Source organism: Hemiscyllium ocellatum, chromosome 22, assembly GCF_020745735.1.
Source record: "Hemiscyllium ocellatum isolate sHemOce1 chromosome 22, sHemOce1.pat.X.cur, whole genome shotgun sequence".
Classification (NCBI taxonomy): domain Eukaryota; kingdom Metazoa; phylum Chordata; class Chondrichthyes; order Orectolobiformes; family Hemiscylliidae; genus Hemiscyllium; species Hemiscyllium ocellatum.
Genome location: NC_083422.1, coordinates 23,322,051 through 23,335,611, shown reverse-complemented (window position 1 = coordinate 23,335,611; position 13,561 = coordinate 23,322,051). Strand labels below are relative to the sequence as shown.

The following is a 13,561-nucleotide window of genomic DNA, read 5'->3' as shown; positions in this document are numbered from 1 at the left end:
TTATTCATATACACATCCAGATGCCTTTTAAATGTTACAATTGTACCAGCCTCCACCACTTCCTCTGGCAGCTCATTCCATACATGTACCACACTCTGTGTGAAAAAATTGCTCCTTAGATCCCTTTTAAATCTTCCCTCTCTCACCTTAAAGCTATGCCATCTAGTTCTGGACTTCCCCACTCCAGGGAAAATACTTTGTTTATTTACTCTATACATACCCCTCAAGATTTTATAAACCTCTATAAGGTCACCCCTCAGCCTCCAATGCTCCAGGGAAAACAGCCCCAGTCTGTCCAGCCTCTCCGTATAGCTCAAACCCTGCAACCCTGACAACATCCCTGTAAATCTTTTCTGAACCCTTTCATGTTTCCCAACATCCTTCCAATAGGAAGGAGACCAAAATTGCACACAATATTCAAACGTAGCCTAACCAATGCCCTTTACAGCCGCAACATGACCTCCCAGCTCCTGTACTCAATGCTCTGGCCAATAAAGGAAAGGATACCATTGCTTTCACTATCCTGTCTACCTGCGACTCCACTTTCAAGGAACTATGAACCTGCACTCCAAGGTCTCTTTGTTCAGCAACACTCCCCAGGACATTACTATTAAGTGTATAATTCCTGTCCTGACTTGCTTTTCCAAAATGCAGCACCTCACATTTATCTAAATTAAACTCCATCTGCCACTCCTTGGCCCTTGCAGTCAAAGGTAATAAATATCAGAAGTGATGTGTAATGAACAACTCATATCATAACATCTATTTTATAGGACCATGTGAAGTAAAAATGAACTCCCTTCAATTTGCAGTTGGGAAACATAAAATCACAGGCTGAAGCTTTGTAATTTATTTGTGTAAACTATTTGCTGAAGCCAGACATTTTCTTTGAAAGGTTATATATCAGTTTAAAATTGTCTAACATATCTGATGCTTAAACAGTAAATTTCAAGGAATGTTAAATGGCTCAAAATTTCTACTTAGATTCATAGAGTCATAGAAACAGACCCTTCGGTCCAACCTGTCCATGCCGACCAGATATCCCAACCCAATCTAGTACCACCTGCAGCACCCGGCCCATAACCCTCCAAACCCTTCCTATTCATATACCCATCCAAATGCCTCTTAAATGTTGCAATTGTACCAGCCTCCACCACATCCTCTGGCAGCTCATTCCATACACGTACCACCCTCTGCGTGAAAAAGTTGCCCCTTAGGTCTCTTTTATATCTTTCCCCTCTCACCCTAAACCTATGCCCTCTAGTTCTGGACTCCCCGACCCCAGGGAAAAGACTTTGTCTATTTATCCTGTCCATGCCCCTCATAATTTTGTAAACCTCTATAAGGTCCGCCCTCAGCCTCCGACTTTCCAGGGAAAACAGCCCCAGCCTGTTCAGCCTCTCCCTACAGCTCATATCCTCCAACCCTGGCAACATCCTTGTAAATCTTTTCTGTACCCTTTCAAGTTTCACAACATATTTCCGATACGAAGGAATCCAGAATTGCATGCAATATTCCAATAGTGGCCTAACCAATGTCCTGTATGGCCGCAACATGACCTTCCAACTCCTGTACTCAATACTCTGACCAATAAAGGAAAGCATACCAAGCACCTTCTTCACTATCGTATCTATCTGCGACCCTACTTTCAAGGAGCAATGAACCTGCACTCCAAGGTCTCATTATTCAGCAACACTCCCTAGGACCTTACCATTAAGTGTATAAGTCCTGCTAAGATTTGCTTTCCCAAAACGCAGCACCTCACATTTATCTGAACTAAACTCCATCTGCCACTTCTCAGCCCATTGGCCCATCTGGTCCATATCCTGTTGTAATCTCTTCGCTGTCCACTGCACCTCCAATTTTGGTGTCATCTGCAAACTTACTAACTGTACCTCTTATGCTCGCATCTAAATCATTTATGTAAATGACAAAAAGTAGAGGACCCAGCACTGATCCTTGTGGCACACCACTGGTCACAGGCCTCCAGTCTGATAAACAACCCTCCACCACCACCCTCTGCCTTCTACCTTTGAGCCCGTTCTGTATCCAGATGGCTAGTTCTCCCTGTATTCCTTGAGATCTAACCTTGCTAATCAGTCGCCCATGGGGAACCTTGTCGAACACCTTACTGAAGTCCATATAGATCACATCTACTGCTCTGCCCTCATCAATCTTCTTTGTTACTTCTTCAAAAAACTCATTTAAGTTTGTGAGACATGATTTCCCACGCACAAAGCCATGTTGACTATCCCTAATCAGTCCGTGCCTTTCCAAATACATGTACATCCTGTCCCTCAGTATTCCCTCCAACACTTGCCCACCACTGAGGTCAGGCTCACCGGTTTATAGTTCCCTGGCTTGTCTTTACCACCCTTCTTAAACAGTGGCACCACGTTTGCCAACCTCCAGTCTTCCAGCACCTCAGCTGTGACTATCGATGATACAAATATCTCAGCAAGAGGCCCAGCCTCTAACACCCAGAAGGGATTTTGTAGTTGCATAAAGGGGAAGTGACTGGTTAAGAGTACTGTTGGCCCACTGAAGGCTGAGAATGGTGTTATTTTCAATGGCCAAGGGGCAATGGAAGACATGTTGAATAGTTATTTTGTTCCAGTGTTCAAGCTGAAAAGGAGGTTAGCTTTCCAGAAGTCCCAAAGAAATTAACAGATGATTATGGACAAGGTCTAAATAAAATATTGCATGCAATTCTGGTCTCCTTCCAATCGGAAAAATGTTGTGAAACTTGAAAGGGTTCAGAAAAGATTTACAAGGATGTTGCCAGTATTGGAGGATTTGAGCTATAAGGAGAGGCTGAACAGGCTGTGGCTGGTTTCCCTGGAGCGTCGGAGGCTGAGGGGTGACCTTATAGAGATTTACAAAATTATGAAGGGCACGGATAGGGTAAATAGGCAAAGTCTTTTCCCTGGGTTTGGGGAGTCCAGAACTAAAGGGCACAAGTTTACGGTGAAAGGGGAAAGATATAAAAGAGACCTAAGGGGCAACTTTTTCACACCGAGGGTGGTACGTGTATGAAATGAGCTGCCAGAGGAAGTGGTGGAGGCTGGTACAATTGCAACATTTAAGAGGCATTTGGATGGGTATATGAATAGGAAGGGTTTGGAGGGATATGAGCAGGGTGCTAGCAGGTGGGACTAGATTGGTTGGGATATCTGGTCGGCATGGATGAGTTGGACCGAAGGGTCTGTTTCCATGCTATACATCTCTATGACTCTGTGACTCTATAAAACATCGATAATGGGGAAATTAATGGAACTGAAGTGTGACAAATCCCCAGGACCTGATGGTTTCCATCCACAGGTGGTAATGGAGGGAGGAAAGCATATTGCCAATGCCCTAACCGTAAACTTTCCGAGTTCTCTGGATTCAAGAGTTGGCCCATTTCTTACTCATTTTTCAATTCTCTGTTTCCTGCTACTCAACTGATTTCCTATCCATGTCAGTAATTTGCCTTCAATTCCGTGGATTTCCACCTTAGCTAACAGTATCTTTGTGGGACTTTAAAACTTCATATAAGCAACATCAATTTGCTTATCTCTGTCCACTACCTTTGTCACCTCTTCAAAAAATCCTCTGAGGTTTATTAGACATGACCTACCCTTCATGAATCCATGCTGATTCTCTCTGATTAACTGAAATTTTTTGAAGTAATCAGTTACCCAGTCCTTGATTATAGACTCCAACAAATCCCCACCACAAATATCAGGCTAACTGGTCTATAATTACTCGGTTGCCATCTGTCACTTTTCTTAAAGAGCAGAGTGACATGAGCAAATTTCCAATCCAGAGGTACAATTCCTGAATCTAGGAACTCTGAAAGGTTATGGTTCTAGCATCAGCAATGTGCTCTCCCACCTTCTTCAACACCTGTGGATGGAAACCTTCAGGTCCTAGGGACTTATCACTCTTCGCTTCCATTAATTTCCCCATCACCTGATGATTTACTTCAGCTAGTTTATTTAGACCTTGTCCCTGATCGTCGATTAACTTCTTTGGGACTTTTTAGATTAGATTAGATTCTCTACAGTATAGAAAAAGGCCCTTCAGCTCAACAAGTCCACACCACCGTAAGCTATTGTATTCTGCTGTGAATATTGAAGCAAATTAATCATTCAGTATGTCTGCTCTTTCCCATGGTTATTGATAATCTTCAAGACAAAATGCCTTGAACAAGTACCAAGAATAGTCAGGAAGGCTAATGGAATCCTGGCTTTCCTATCTAAGAACTGGAGTGTAGGGATGCAGACATTATGCTGCAGTTGTGCAAAATTCAAGTTACACCCCACTTAAGAGTGCACCATCCCTAAGAAGGATGTTTTAGCCCAAGAGGGAATTCATCACAGGCTTACAGTGATGGTACCTGGATTTCAGGGGTTACATCATGAGGAGAGATTAGACAAATTAGGTCTTTGTTCTCTAGAATTTAGAAGGTTAAGGGGTGATCCAATTGAGGTATTCAAGATATTAACAGGAAAAGGCAGAGTAGATCAAGACAAACTATTTCCACTGGTTGAAGCTTCTAGAACCGGGGGCATAGTCTAAGAATTACGGCCAGGACATTCAGGAGAGATATTAAAAAGCACTTCTACATGAAAAGGGTAGTGGAGGTTTGGAATTATCTTCCTCAAATGGCAGTCGGTGTTAATTAAGTTGTTAAATTTATATCATAAGAAAGACAAACTTTTATTAAACGAAGGTACCAAGGAATTTGGGCCTGAGACTGGCATATGGAATTAGACTGGAATGTGGAAACAGGTCAGCCATGATTGTATTGGATAGTGGAGCAGTCTCAAAGGGCTGAATGGCTTACTCCTGTTCCTACATCCCTGAGATTAATCAACCCTGTAAAAATTACATTGTTAAAATTGCTTTAATTGTCTTTATGGATTGACATCTACCATACCATAAAGTAAGGAAAAAGTACTCCTGCTTGTGAGAAACACCATGAAAATCAACAACTACATAATATTTCATGTATGTTTTTCAAAATCAGTTTCATTTACAATTATCGCAAAGAAGGCTTGACCATTTTTGTTTCTAGGTATATGCCCAGATTGTTCATGAAAAGGAGACTTTCCTACACATTTTTTTTTGAAAATAAGAATACATCTATTTAGTTCATGTATATGGTGGAATAGTCCTGCATAATTCTTGATTATCGGTAATCTCTGTTATTTATGTTTATGTGAATAAAGCTTTGTAGTTCTTGGAGATAGTATAAGCCTTTGTAGGTTTCATCGAGGAACCTCGATTATCTGAATTTCAGATTATCCAAAGAAGACTTCAAGGTCCCGATGCATGGCTAAACTATGTTAACCGGCATTCAATTATCCAGCATTCAATTAACCGAACAAAATACTCCCTGCGCGTGGCCTTCAAATATACAATGATAGCTATAAGAGAGTATTGCATGAAATTTTATTGACAGGAATTTGACTTATACAACTTTCACATTCTTATATCCTTAGAATCAATATATTCAGTTGTTTTTAGTGTTTCAGGAATACTGCCAGTTTTGTTTTCCTCAGAATTTTCTAAAACGTTGGTGTATTGTAACTATTCCAAGTGAGACTTCAGAGCTCACTTAATACTCTAAAGGCTGCTTTCAAAAGTGTTTCAATAACTTTGTGGTCCAGTCCCTTTTAGATTGTTAAATGAATAGTTTATGCCACACCCATGTTTTCGATGTTGTGTTCTGATGATGTTTTGCAATTAGCAGTAAACAAGTTTGGAAATATTAACTTCTCATTTATTGATCATTCAGTGTGTTATTGGAGCTTAATTGGATTGCATATCAATCTCCTTTCAGAAAGAGAGGCATGACAGTACCAAAAGCAAAATGCTGTTAGTAAAGCCAAAACATTTGTCCCTGTTAGCCTTTATGACCTTGCCCCAAAACAGACTATCTGCCTCACACTTGCCCCAAAACAGACTGTCTGCTGGAAGTTGCTAAAACAAAATTACAAATGGTAAGGAATCATCTGAAAATGTTGGCGTATTGTATAGTCAGGTAAAAAGTGAAGTCTGCAGATGCTGGAGATCAGAGCTGAAAATGTGTTGCTGGTTAAAGCACAGCAGGTCAGGCAGCATCCAAGGAACAGGAAATTTGACGTTTCGGGCCAGAGCCCTTCATCAGGAAGGGCTCTGGCCCGAAACTTCGAATTTCCTGTTCCTTGGATGCTGCCTGACCTGCTGTGCTTTAACCAGCAACACATTTTCAGTATTGTATAGTCACACTAGAAAAGGTGTGGAGAAGGTTTATTGGTGTCATACAAGAAATAAGAGGTTATGCCTGTTAGGAAAGGTTGGACAGGTTGGGGATCTTTTCTTTGGAGACTAGGAGGTGACCTGTTGGACCTCTTTAAGATTATGAAAGGGTTTGATGGGTAAAAGCAGAGAAATTGTTTCCACTTTTAGCAGAGAACAGAACAAGACGTGATAAATATGGAAGAGTCACTCAAAGACCCAAAATGGAATTCCGGAGAAAGTTCTAGGGAGTGGTTAGAATGTGGAATCACTACCACACAGAGCAGTTGAAATAATCGGAATAGATTCATTTAAAGGGAATATAAAAAAGAACTGCAGATGCTGGAAATCTGAATCACAAACAGAAAGTGCTGGAGAAATTCAGCGGGCCTGGTAGCATGAGAAGAGAGAGAAGCAGAGTTAAGATTTTGAGTCTGGTAACCCTGCTTCACCAGATGCTGCCAGCACTTCATGTTTGTGTTTTACGTTTAATGGGATGTCAGACATATATGAAAGTGGAAAAATATATTGATGGAGTTAGACACAGAAAGATGAGAGAAATCTTATGTACAACATAAACATTGACTTGTTTGATGGAATGACCTGCTTCTGTGCTGTGAATACTATAGAAAGACATGTACAGCAAGATAATGTATATTTGAAGCAATTTTGCTTAGAGCATAAACATTAGCAGAAGTTTGTTAGTTTAAATGGTCTGGTTCTGTGCTGTGCTGTAAAATACTAGAATTGCAATCCCTACAGTGTGGAAACAGGTCATTTAGTCCAACAAGTCCACACCAACCCTCTGAAGAGTATCCCACCCAGACCTTTTCACCTACACCTACTACTCTACATTTCCCTGACTAATGCACCTAGCCTACACATCCCTGAACACTAGGATAATTTAGTATGGTCAATTCACCTAACCTGCACATCTTTGGACTGTGGGAGGAAAATTGATACTCATGGGAAATGATCATAGGAAAACCAGAGGTTGCTTTACCCAATGTCCTGGGACTGAAAATATCCACTTAAAGATAAGAGGTACTTATCTTGTCTGACTATAAGATGAGAGCACTCAAATGCAGTGTGAATTATAATAAAGAACAGTAACACAGAATAGATACCAAGTGGTTTCTGACTATTTTAATGCCAGTAGTCTTTAGACATTTAGCTTGATTGTCATAAAACTCACCACTAGGATAATTGACAGAGTAGATACTGTTTGTGTGACTGTATCTGTCATTCTCTGCTGTGTTCAGTAACCTTTCAGTGACCTTTATTGTTAGTTTGCATTGCTCCTGGTGACTCCTATTCTGGATTCTATGCTTTGGGAGGTCACACAGACTTTTATTTCATATGGAACGTATGTAAATGTCCCTTTTGTTTGAATATTCTCTGATGCCAATCCTTTATAAAAATTGGTGACAGTTCTGACAAAAACTCTTTCTTAACAGCTTCATATTACATTTGAAAAATCTCTAATGGTAAGAACTAGTTTGTGTAATATCGTTGCAGTTATAATAGCTGGAAGAATAAACTCTTCTCATCAGTGATAAATTATGTGCTGACCCCCAGAACATCTCTTCTCAGGAAGCTTGAAGAATCGTCAGCTCATTCAGTCTGCTTGACGGAGCTTATTTTTAAAATCTTTTCACTGATGTCAGCCGGGGAAGAATTGGCCAGGAGAAGCATGTTTATAGACTGTGTGAAGAACTTTGTCTTTGTGTGGGAATGTTGGTGACACTGTTATGGTTTGCTTGAATGAACTGTGATGACGCAGCTAATAAGGCATCCTGCTGGGTGTCATGGCAGGCAGTTTTCAGACCTCCCACCTAAACCCATTCAGATCCAGCCACTGTGGATAATTTTCTATTCCCAATTCTTCCTCCACAAAAAGCAAAGTCAACTTTCACAGGGAATGTGGGATAAGTACTTTAGGAAATAATCTTGTAAACAAAATGTTACCTTCTGACCTGCAGCTGATACCTTGACTTAGAACAACTGAATGATACAGGCTATCGTATTAGGCATGGCAATTAACTGAAAGGGGAACTGATCCTCCTGACAGAATAACTATGAAATGTTATAGCAAATCAGGGGCTGCAGGCCTCTTTGTCGTTTTACCACTGCAATGTCTGACATGGCTAGTTTTGTGCTTTTTGTCCTGGTTTTGACTTCTTAGTATACAGGAGTATTGAATTAGGAGAAAAAACATAAGGCTGTAAGCTGTTTCGTTACCCAGTAGCACTCCCTGACCTTTGAAAGACAACTCCAGAAGAATTATTCCTAATTGATGGAAATGTTGTTACTTTTTTTGGAAAGGTCCAGTCTGCTCATGAAACTATTTTATCTGCAGGATTCAGAAAATGTTCACCACAGTGTTATCTTTCGGAACTTCTTATTTGAACAGCAACTTCAAGTGGTCATTGACTATTTGTTTCTTTACTGATTTTGTGTAACGGAGAGGTGTTTCATCAGTATAATGGGGAACAAAGCACTTTATGAATTCAGCATCAAACTTTCTCAACTGTCTCAGCGTCAGATGTCAAGTAAAAATACTTTGAATACAAGATTCTTGTTTTACGTGCATTTCTCTATTTATGTAACTGTATTTATGTAAAAAAGAATGCAAAAACACCAAGCAATTTGGAGAAATAATGATCAATATCAGCTGAGATACAGGGACTAGCAATAGTGTAGCAACAATAAACTTACAACAGTCAAACATCTCAAATGAACTGAAGTCAATAAACAATTATGTTAAACTATCACTTAAACTCAGAACGAAAGTTTTTGTGGTGAGAGTTGTGGCTATAATTGCGCCAAGGATGGTGTTTTACCCTGGTATTTGTTCAGTCTTGATTCAGGGACGTTAATATCTGCGTGCCAAGCTAAATCTAGCTAATTTATCATGGTGGCAGGATAGACTCAGTATTTATTTGTGAGTGTCATGCTTTGCTGCTGGGATTAAGGATTTGAATTTAGTACTTTACTACTTGTCAGTTGCCTTGATTCTAGTCTTTCAAATTCCAACCAACTGGAGGATCAAGATTGACTTGGATCCGGTGTTACTGGAACCAAATCAGCAAATTTTGAACAATACAGAAAGAAAAAAAAATGTTCTGTTAACTTTTGACATAATGAGGAAACAATGTTTCAGAAGAAATGTACATTTAGGGCAAATAAGTGGACTTTAGATCAGAGTGATGCTGGAAAGGCACAGCAGGTCAGGCAGCATCTGAGGCTGGTTTCCAGTGTCTGCAGTCCTCACTTTTGCCAAATAGTGGACACCTACAGAAAGCTAAAATTAGTATAAAATGGATAAATAATAGCATAAAAGGAAGATGATAGCATTTAAAAAGCCATCATACAGAAGTATCACACTTGCATCTTAAAAGTTTTCTTGCAGATGGTTAGGTTGGAAAAAGCATTGCGACAAATAATCTGTGACTGAGGCATTAAATATGAAGACAGAAAATTATGCCTAAATGTCAATGCCTCATTGGATTACGAATCAAATTTATGCTTGATACATAATAAAGTGGCGTAAAGACAAACTAGTGGAAAAGCTCAGTGGGTCTAACAGCATCTGTGGAGAGAGATTAGAGTTAATATTTTGGGTGCAGTGTTCCTTCCCCAGAACGTTCCTCAGATGTTACCAGAACTGCTGAGGTTTTCCAGCAATGTCTGATATACAGCATCCGCTGTTCCTTTGGTTTTTATATAATAACATTGTATGGTATGGCCACTTTTTGGAATATTGTGCACAATTCTGGTCTTCCTCCTATAGGAAGGATGTTGTGAAACATGAAAGGGTTCAGAAAAGATTTACAAGGATGTTGCCAGGGTTGCAGCGATAGGGAGAGGCTGATTAGGCTGCGGCTGTTTTCCCTGGAATGTCAGAGGCTGAGGGGTGTCTTCATAAAGATTTATGAAATCATGAGGGGCATGGATAGGGTAAATAGACAAGGTCTTTTCCCTGGAGTGGGGGAGTCCAGAACTAGATGGCATAGGTTTAGGGTGAGAGGGAAAAGATTTAAAAAGGACCTCAGGGGCAACTGTTTTCAGACAAAGAGTGGGGCTATTATGGAATGAGCTGCTAGAGGAAGTGGTGGAGCTGGTACAATTACAACATTTAAAAGGCATCTGGATGGGTATATGAATAGGAGGGGTTTATTGGAATATAGGCCAAGTGCTGGCAACTGTGACTAGATTCTGGTCAGCATGGACGATTTGGACCAAAGGGTCTGTTTCCGTGCTGTACATCTCTATGGCTCCTATAATAACGTGGAAATTTGGTGTACATAAGCTTGTGGAAAGCTCTATTACTACTCCAGGACACACTTTTCAAATGATGTAAGAGTATTGTGATGATGTTGTGGAGGGCCTAACCTGGAAAGTGAATACTTTTAGTGCTGAAGAAATAAGGATCTTGCCTTGTGAAATGTGTTCCTAAACTTCAAGACCATCCTCAAGTGCTATCCGAGCCTGCAAATGCCAGGTATGATCCGTGTTGATGAATTCTCTATCCTTTGACAGTGCTGGCAAATATGAATTATCTTCCTCCAGTTCGTACATTTTTTTTTCAGGGATGTGGGCAGTGTTGGCAATGCCAACATTTGTTATTCATCCCTAATTACTCTTGAGAAAGTGGCTGTAAGTTATCTTCTCAAACCACTACAGACCAATGGTGCAGATACTTTTACAGTGCTGTTACAAAGGAAGTTCCAGGACTGTGAAGGAATGACAGTATGTTTCCAAGTCAGGATGGTGTTTGATTTGGAGGAGACTGGCAGCAGGTCATTTTTTTTTTTGTATCTGCTGTCCTTGTCCTCTAGGAAGCTAATATCATAGGTTTAAAGAGTACGGTTATAAAAACGTTTGTGTGTCACTGCAGTAGATATTATAATTGGTTCCTACTGCAGTTGGGGCACTGGTAATGAAGAAAGTGAATGTTTAAAATGATGGAGGGATGACTTTCAAGTAGAGAACATTGTCCTGGATGGGGGTCAGATGTTTTGAGTTGGACTCATTCAGGTAAATGAAGAATATTCCAACATGCTCCTCACCTGTACCTTCTGTCATGTATATTATTTTTCCAAAGGACTTAAGTGAAACTGCCGAATGTAATGTTGTAAAATAATGCATCTTGACTTGCACATTGTAAAGGTTCTTAGAATATATTTTTCATTATTCATCAAGACACACATTAGAAAACATTGTCTGAATTGCTCTGAGAAATTTGATTGTGATCTGTAAGTTCATGATGTAACTTATGATATTTAATGTAATTTTACTCAAAGTGATCCAGTTTTAAGGATAAATTCACCAATTCTGTGCTTCTGGCAGGAGTCACTCTAAATTTGTTTTTGTATCCTTGACTTAGCAATGTTCTATTATTTTAAATTAATAAACCTGAGCTAAAAGTATATAGAAAATGCAAATAAATTTCTCATCCTCACTCTAGGATTACAGATCAACGATATGACAAAGTACCACATTTCCTGTTTGGTGACTTCAACTTCAGGTTGGATTCTAAAGGTGTGATAGAGGTAGGTGTTATTGATGAACAGAAGTTCTACAAGACTCCGGTTCCACCAACGTTCAAGTTTTTACTGTCTAGTTTCACAATATTCTCAACAGTTGGGTTGGGTTTTCCAAAAGGGCAAAACACTAGCGAAAGTTGAAGTTAGAATATTAGAGCAGGAAACATTAAAGAAAAATTATTGAGGCGAGAGTTGGAATTTGAACTCTTTTGGAGCATATTTATCTCAATTAATCACATTACAGAGGAATCATTGAAATAAACAATCTCCATATGGCTATTCATCAATAAAATGTGCATTTATGTCAAGTGACCACTAGCATTGACACAATTAGCTCTTGTTTTATGAACAGAAAATTAACATTTTTTAAAAATCATAACAAATGAGGAGTCAGCAGATTGTCTAATTCTGTCTTCATTTTGTTCCAGTTTGTAGAGAGTGGAGTTATGTTATTGGGAATTTTGTACCACTGGTCTGGGCACTGAGCCCTTCGATATGTGAGCACAGTATAATTGAGCATTTACAGATAATCTGGATAAAAGGAAAATAAATTTAAGAAGAACAAATAGAGTTAAATAAAAGATAAATTGCAGCATAAGGACGATCGTCAAAGTCTCTTCTTCAGGGTAGGGGAGTCAAAACCTAGAGGGAGTAGGTTTACATTGAGAGGGGCAAGATTTAAAAGAGACCTAAGGGGCAACATTTTCATGCAGAGGGTGGTACGTGTATGGAATGAGCTGCCAGAGGAAGTGGTGCAATTACACATTTAAAAGGCATCTGGGTGGGACTGTGAATGGGAAGGGTTTAGAGGGATATGGGCCAACTGCTGGCAAATGGGATTAGATTAATTTAGGATATCTGGTTGGCATGAATGAGTTGGACCAAACAGTCTCTTTCCATGCTATATATCTCTATGGCTCTATAAATAAGAGTTTGTTTTAAAAATTGGTAAATGTTGCTGAAGAAATACTAAGTATAAATGGGTTATATTCAGTACAAGTGAGGGGGAGGAGTGATATTCTTCAGATTTCACCAATTGTACAAGGTGCTCGGTGTTCAGAAAGTATTCGGTGTAGGCAGGATTACATAAAATGTTAGCATAGCCCTGTAATATAAATCACAATCTATCATCATAAAATTAAGTTATTTTTGTTTTAGCAGCATCAATCTACAGTTCAGAGTAAGGCAAAAGAGCACTTTTGGAAATAAGTGCAAGGATTCTAAATATGCTACTTGTTAAACAGAAAGTAGAAATAAAACAGAAATTTCTGGCAAAGCTCAGAAGAAGGGTCACTGGATTGGAAACATTAACTCTGCTTTCTCTCCACAGACGCAGCTTGAGTTTTTCCAGCAATTTATATATACTAGTTTCTGTTTTTGACTTCTAACATCCACAGGTTTTTTTTATTGTTAAGAAATTAATTTTTGTCACACAGGAGTATTTCTACTCCCACTAAAGTTCTTTGCTAGCCGGTTAAATTCAAATTAAATAGTATCTGATAGTATCCATGTGTGCTGCAGATTTTATGTCAGTATGAACTTTATCAACTTTTATTTGATTTTGGAGCCTACCATGACCCCCAACAACTTATATTTCTGTTTTGCTGTTAACGCAATAAAATGTTGTAAGGCACTTTACAGGAACATTGCAAGACAAAGGATGACACCAAACCACATAAAGCGATGTTAGATGATTTGTCCAGAGGCTTGGTCAAAGCGGTATGTTTTAACGAGTGTTTTAAAAG

The 13,561-nt window shown here is 39.4% G+C and overlaps 1 protein-coding gene across 2 annotated transcripts in view; it reads left to right on the top strand.

Annotated features, from left to right (window-relative positions):
- The window catches only part of LOC132826461 (inositol polyphosphate-5-phosphatase A), a 518,580-nt gene that overhangs the window by 394,872 nt on the left and 110,147 nt on the right, over window positions 1-13,561 (top strand). For both annotated transcript variants that reach the window (XM_060842396.1, XM_060842397.1), the window contains exon 9: window positions 11,738-11,822. In XM_060842396.1, the coding sequence (XP_060698379.1) occupies window positions 11,738-11,822 (85 nt within the window). The remainder of the gene's footprint in view (window positions 1-11,737; window positions 11,823-13,561) is intronic.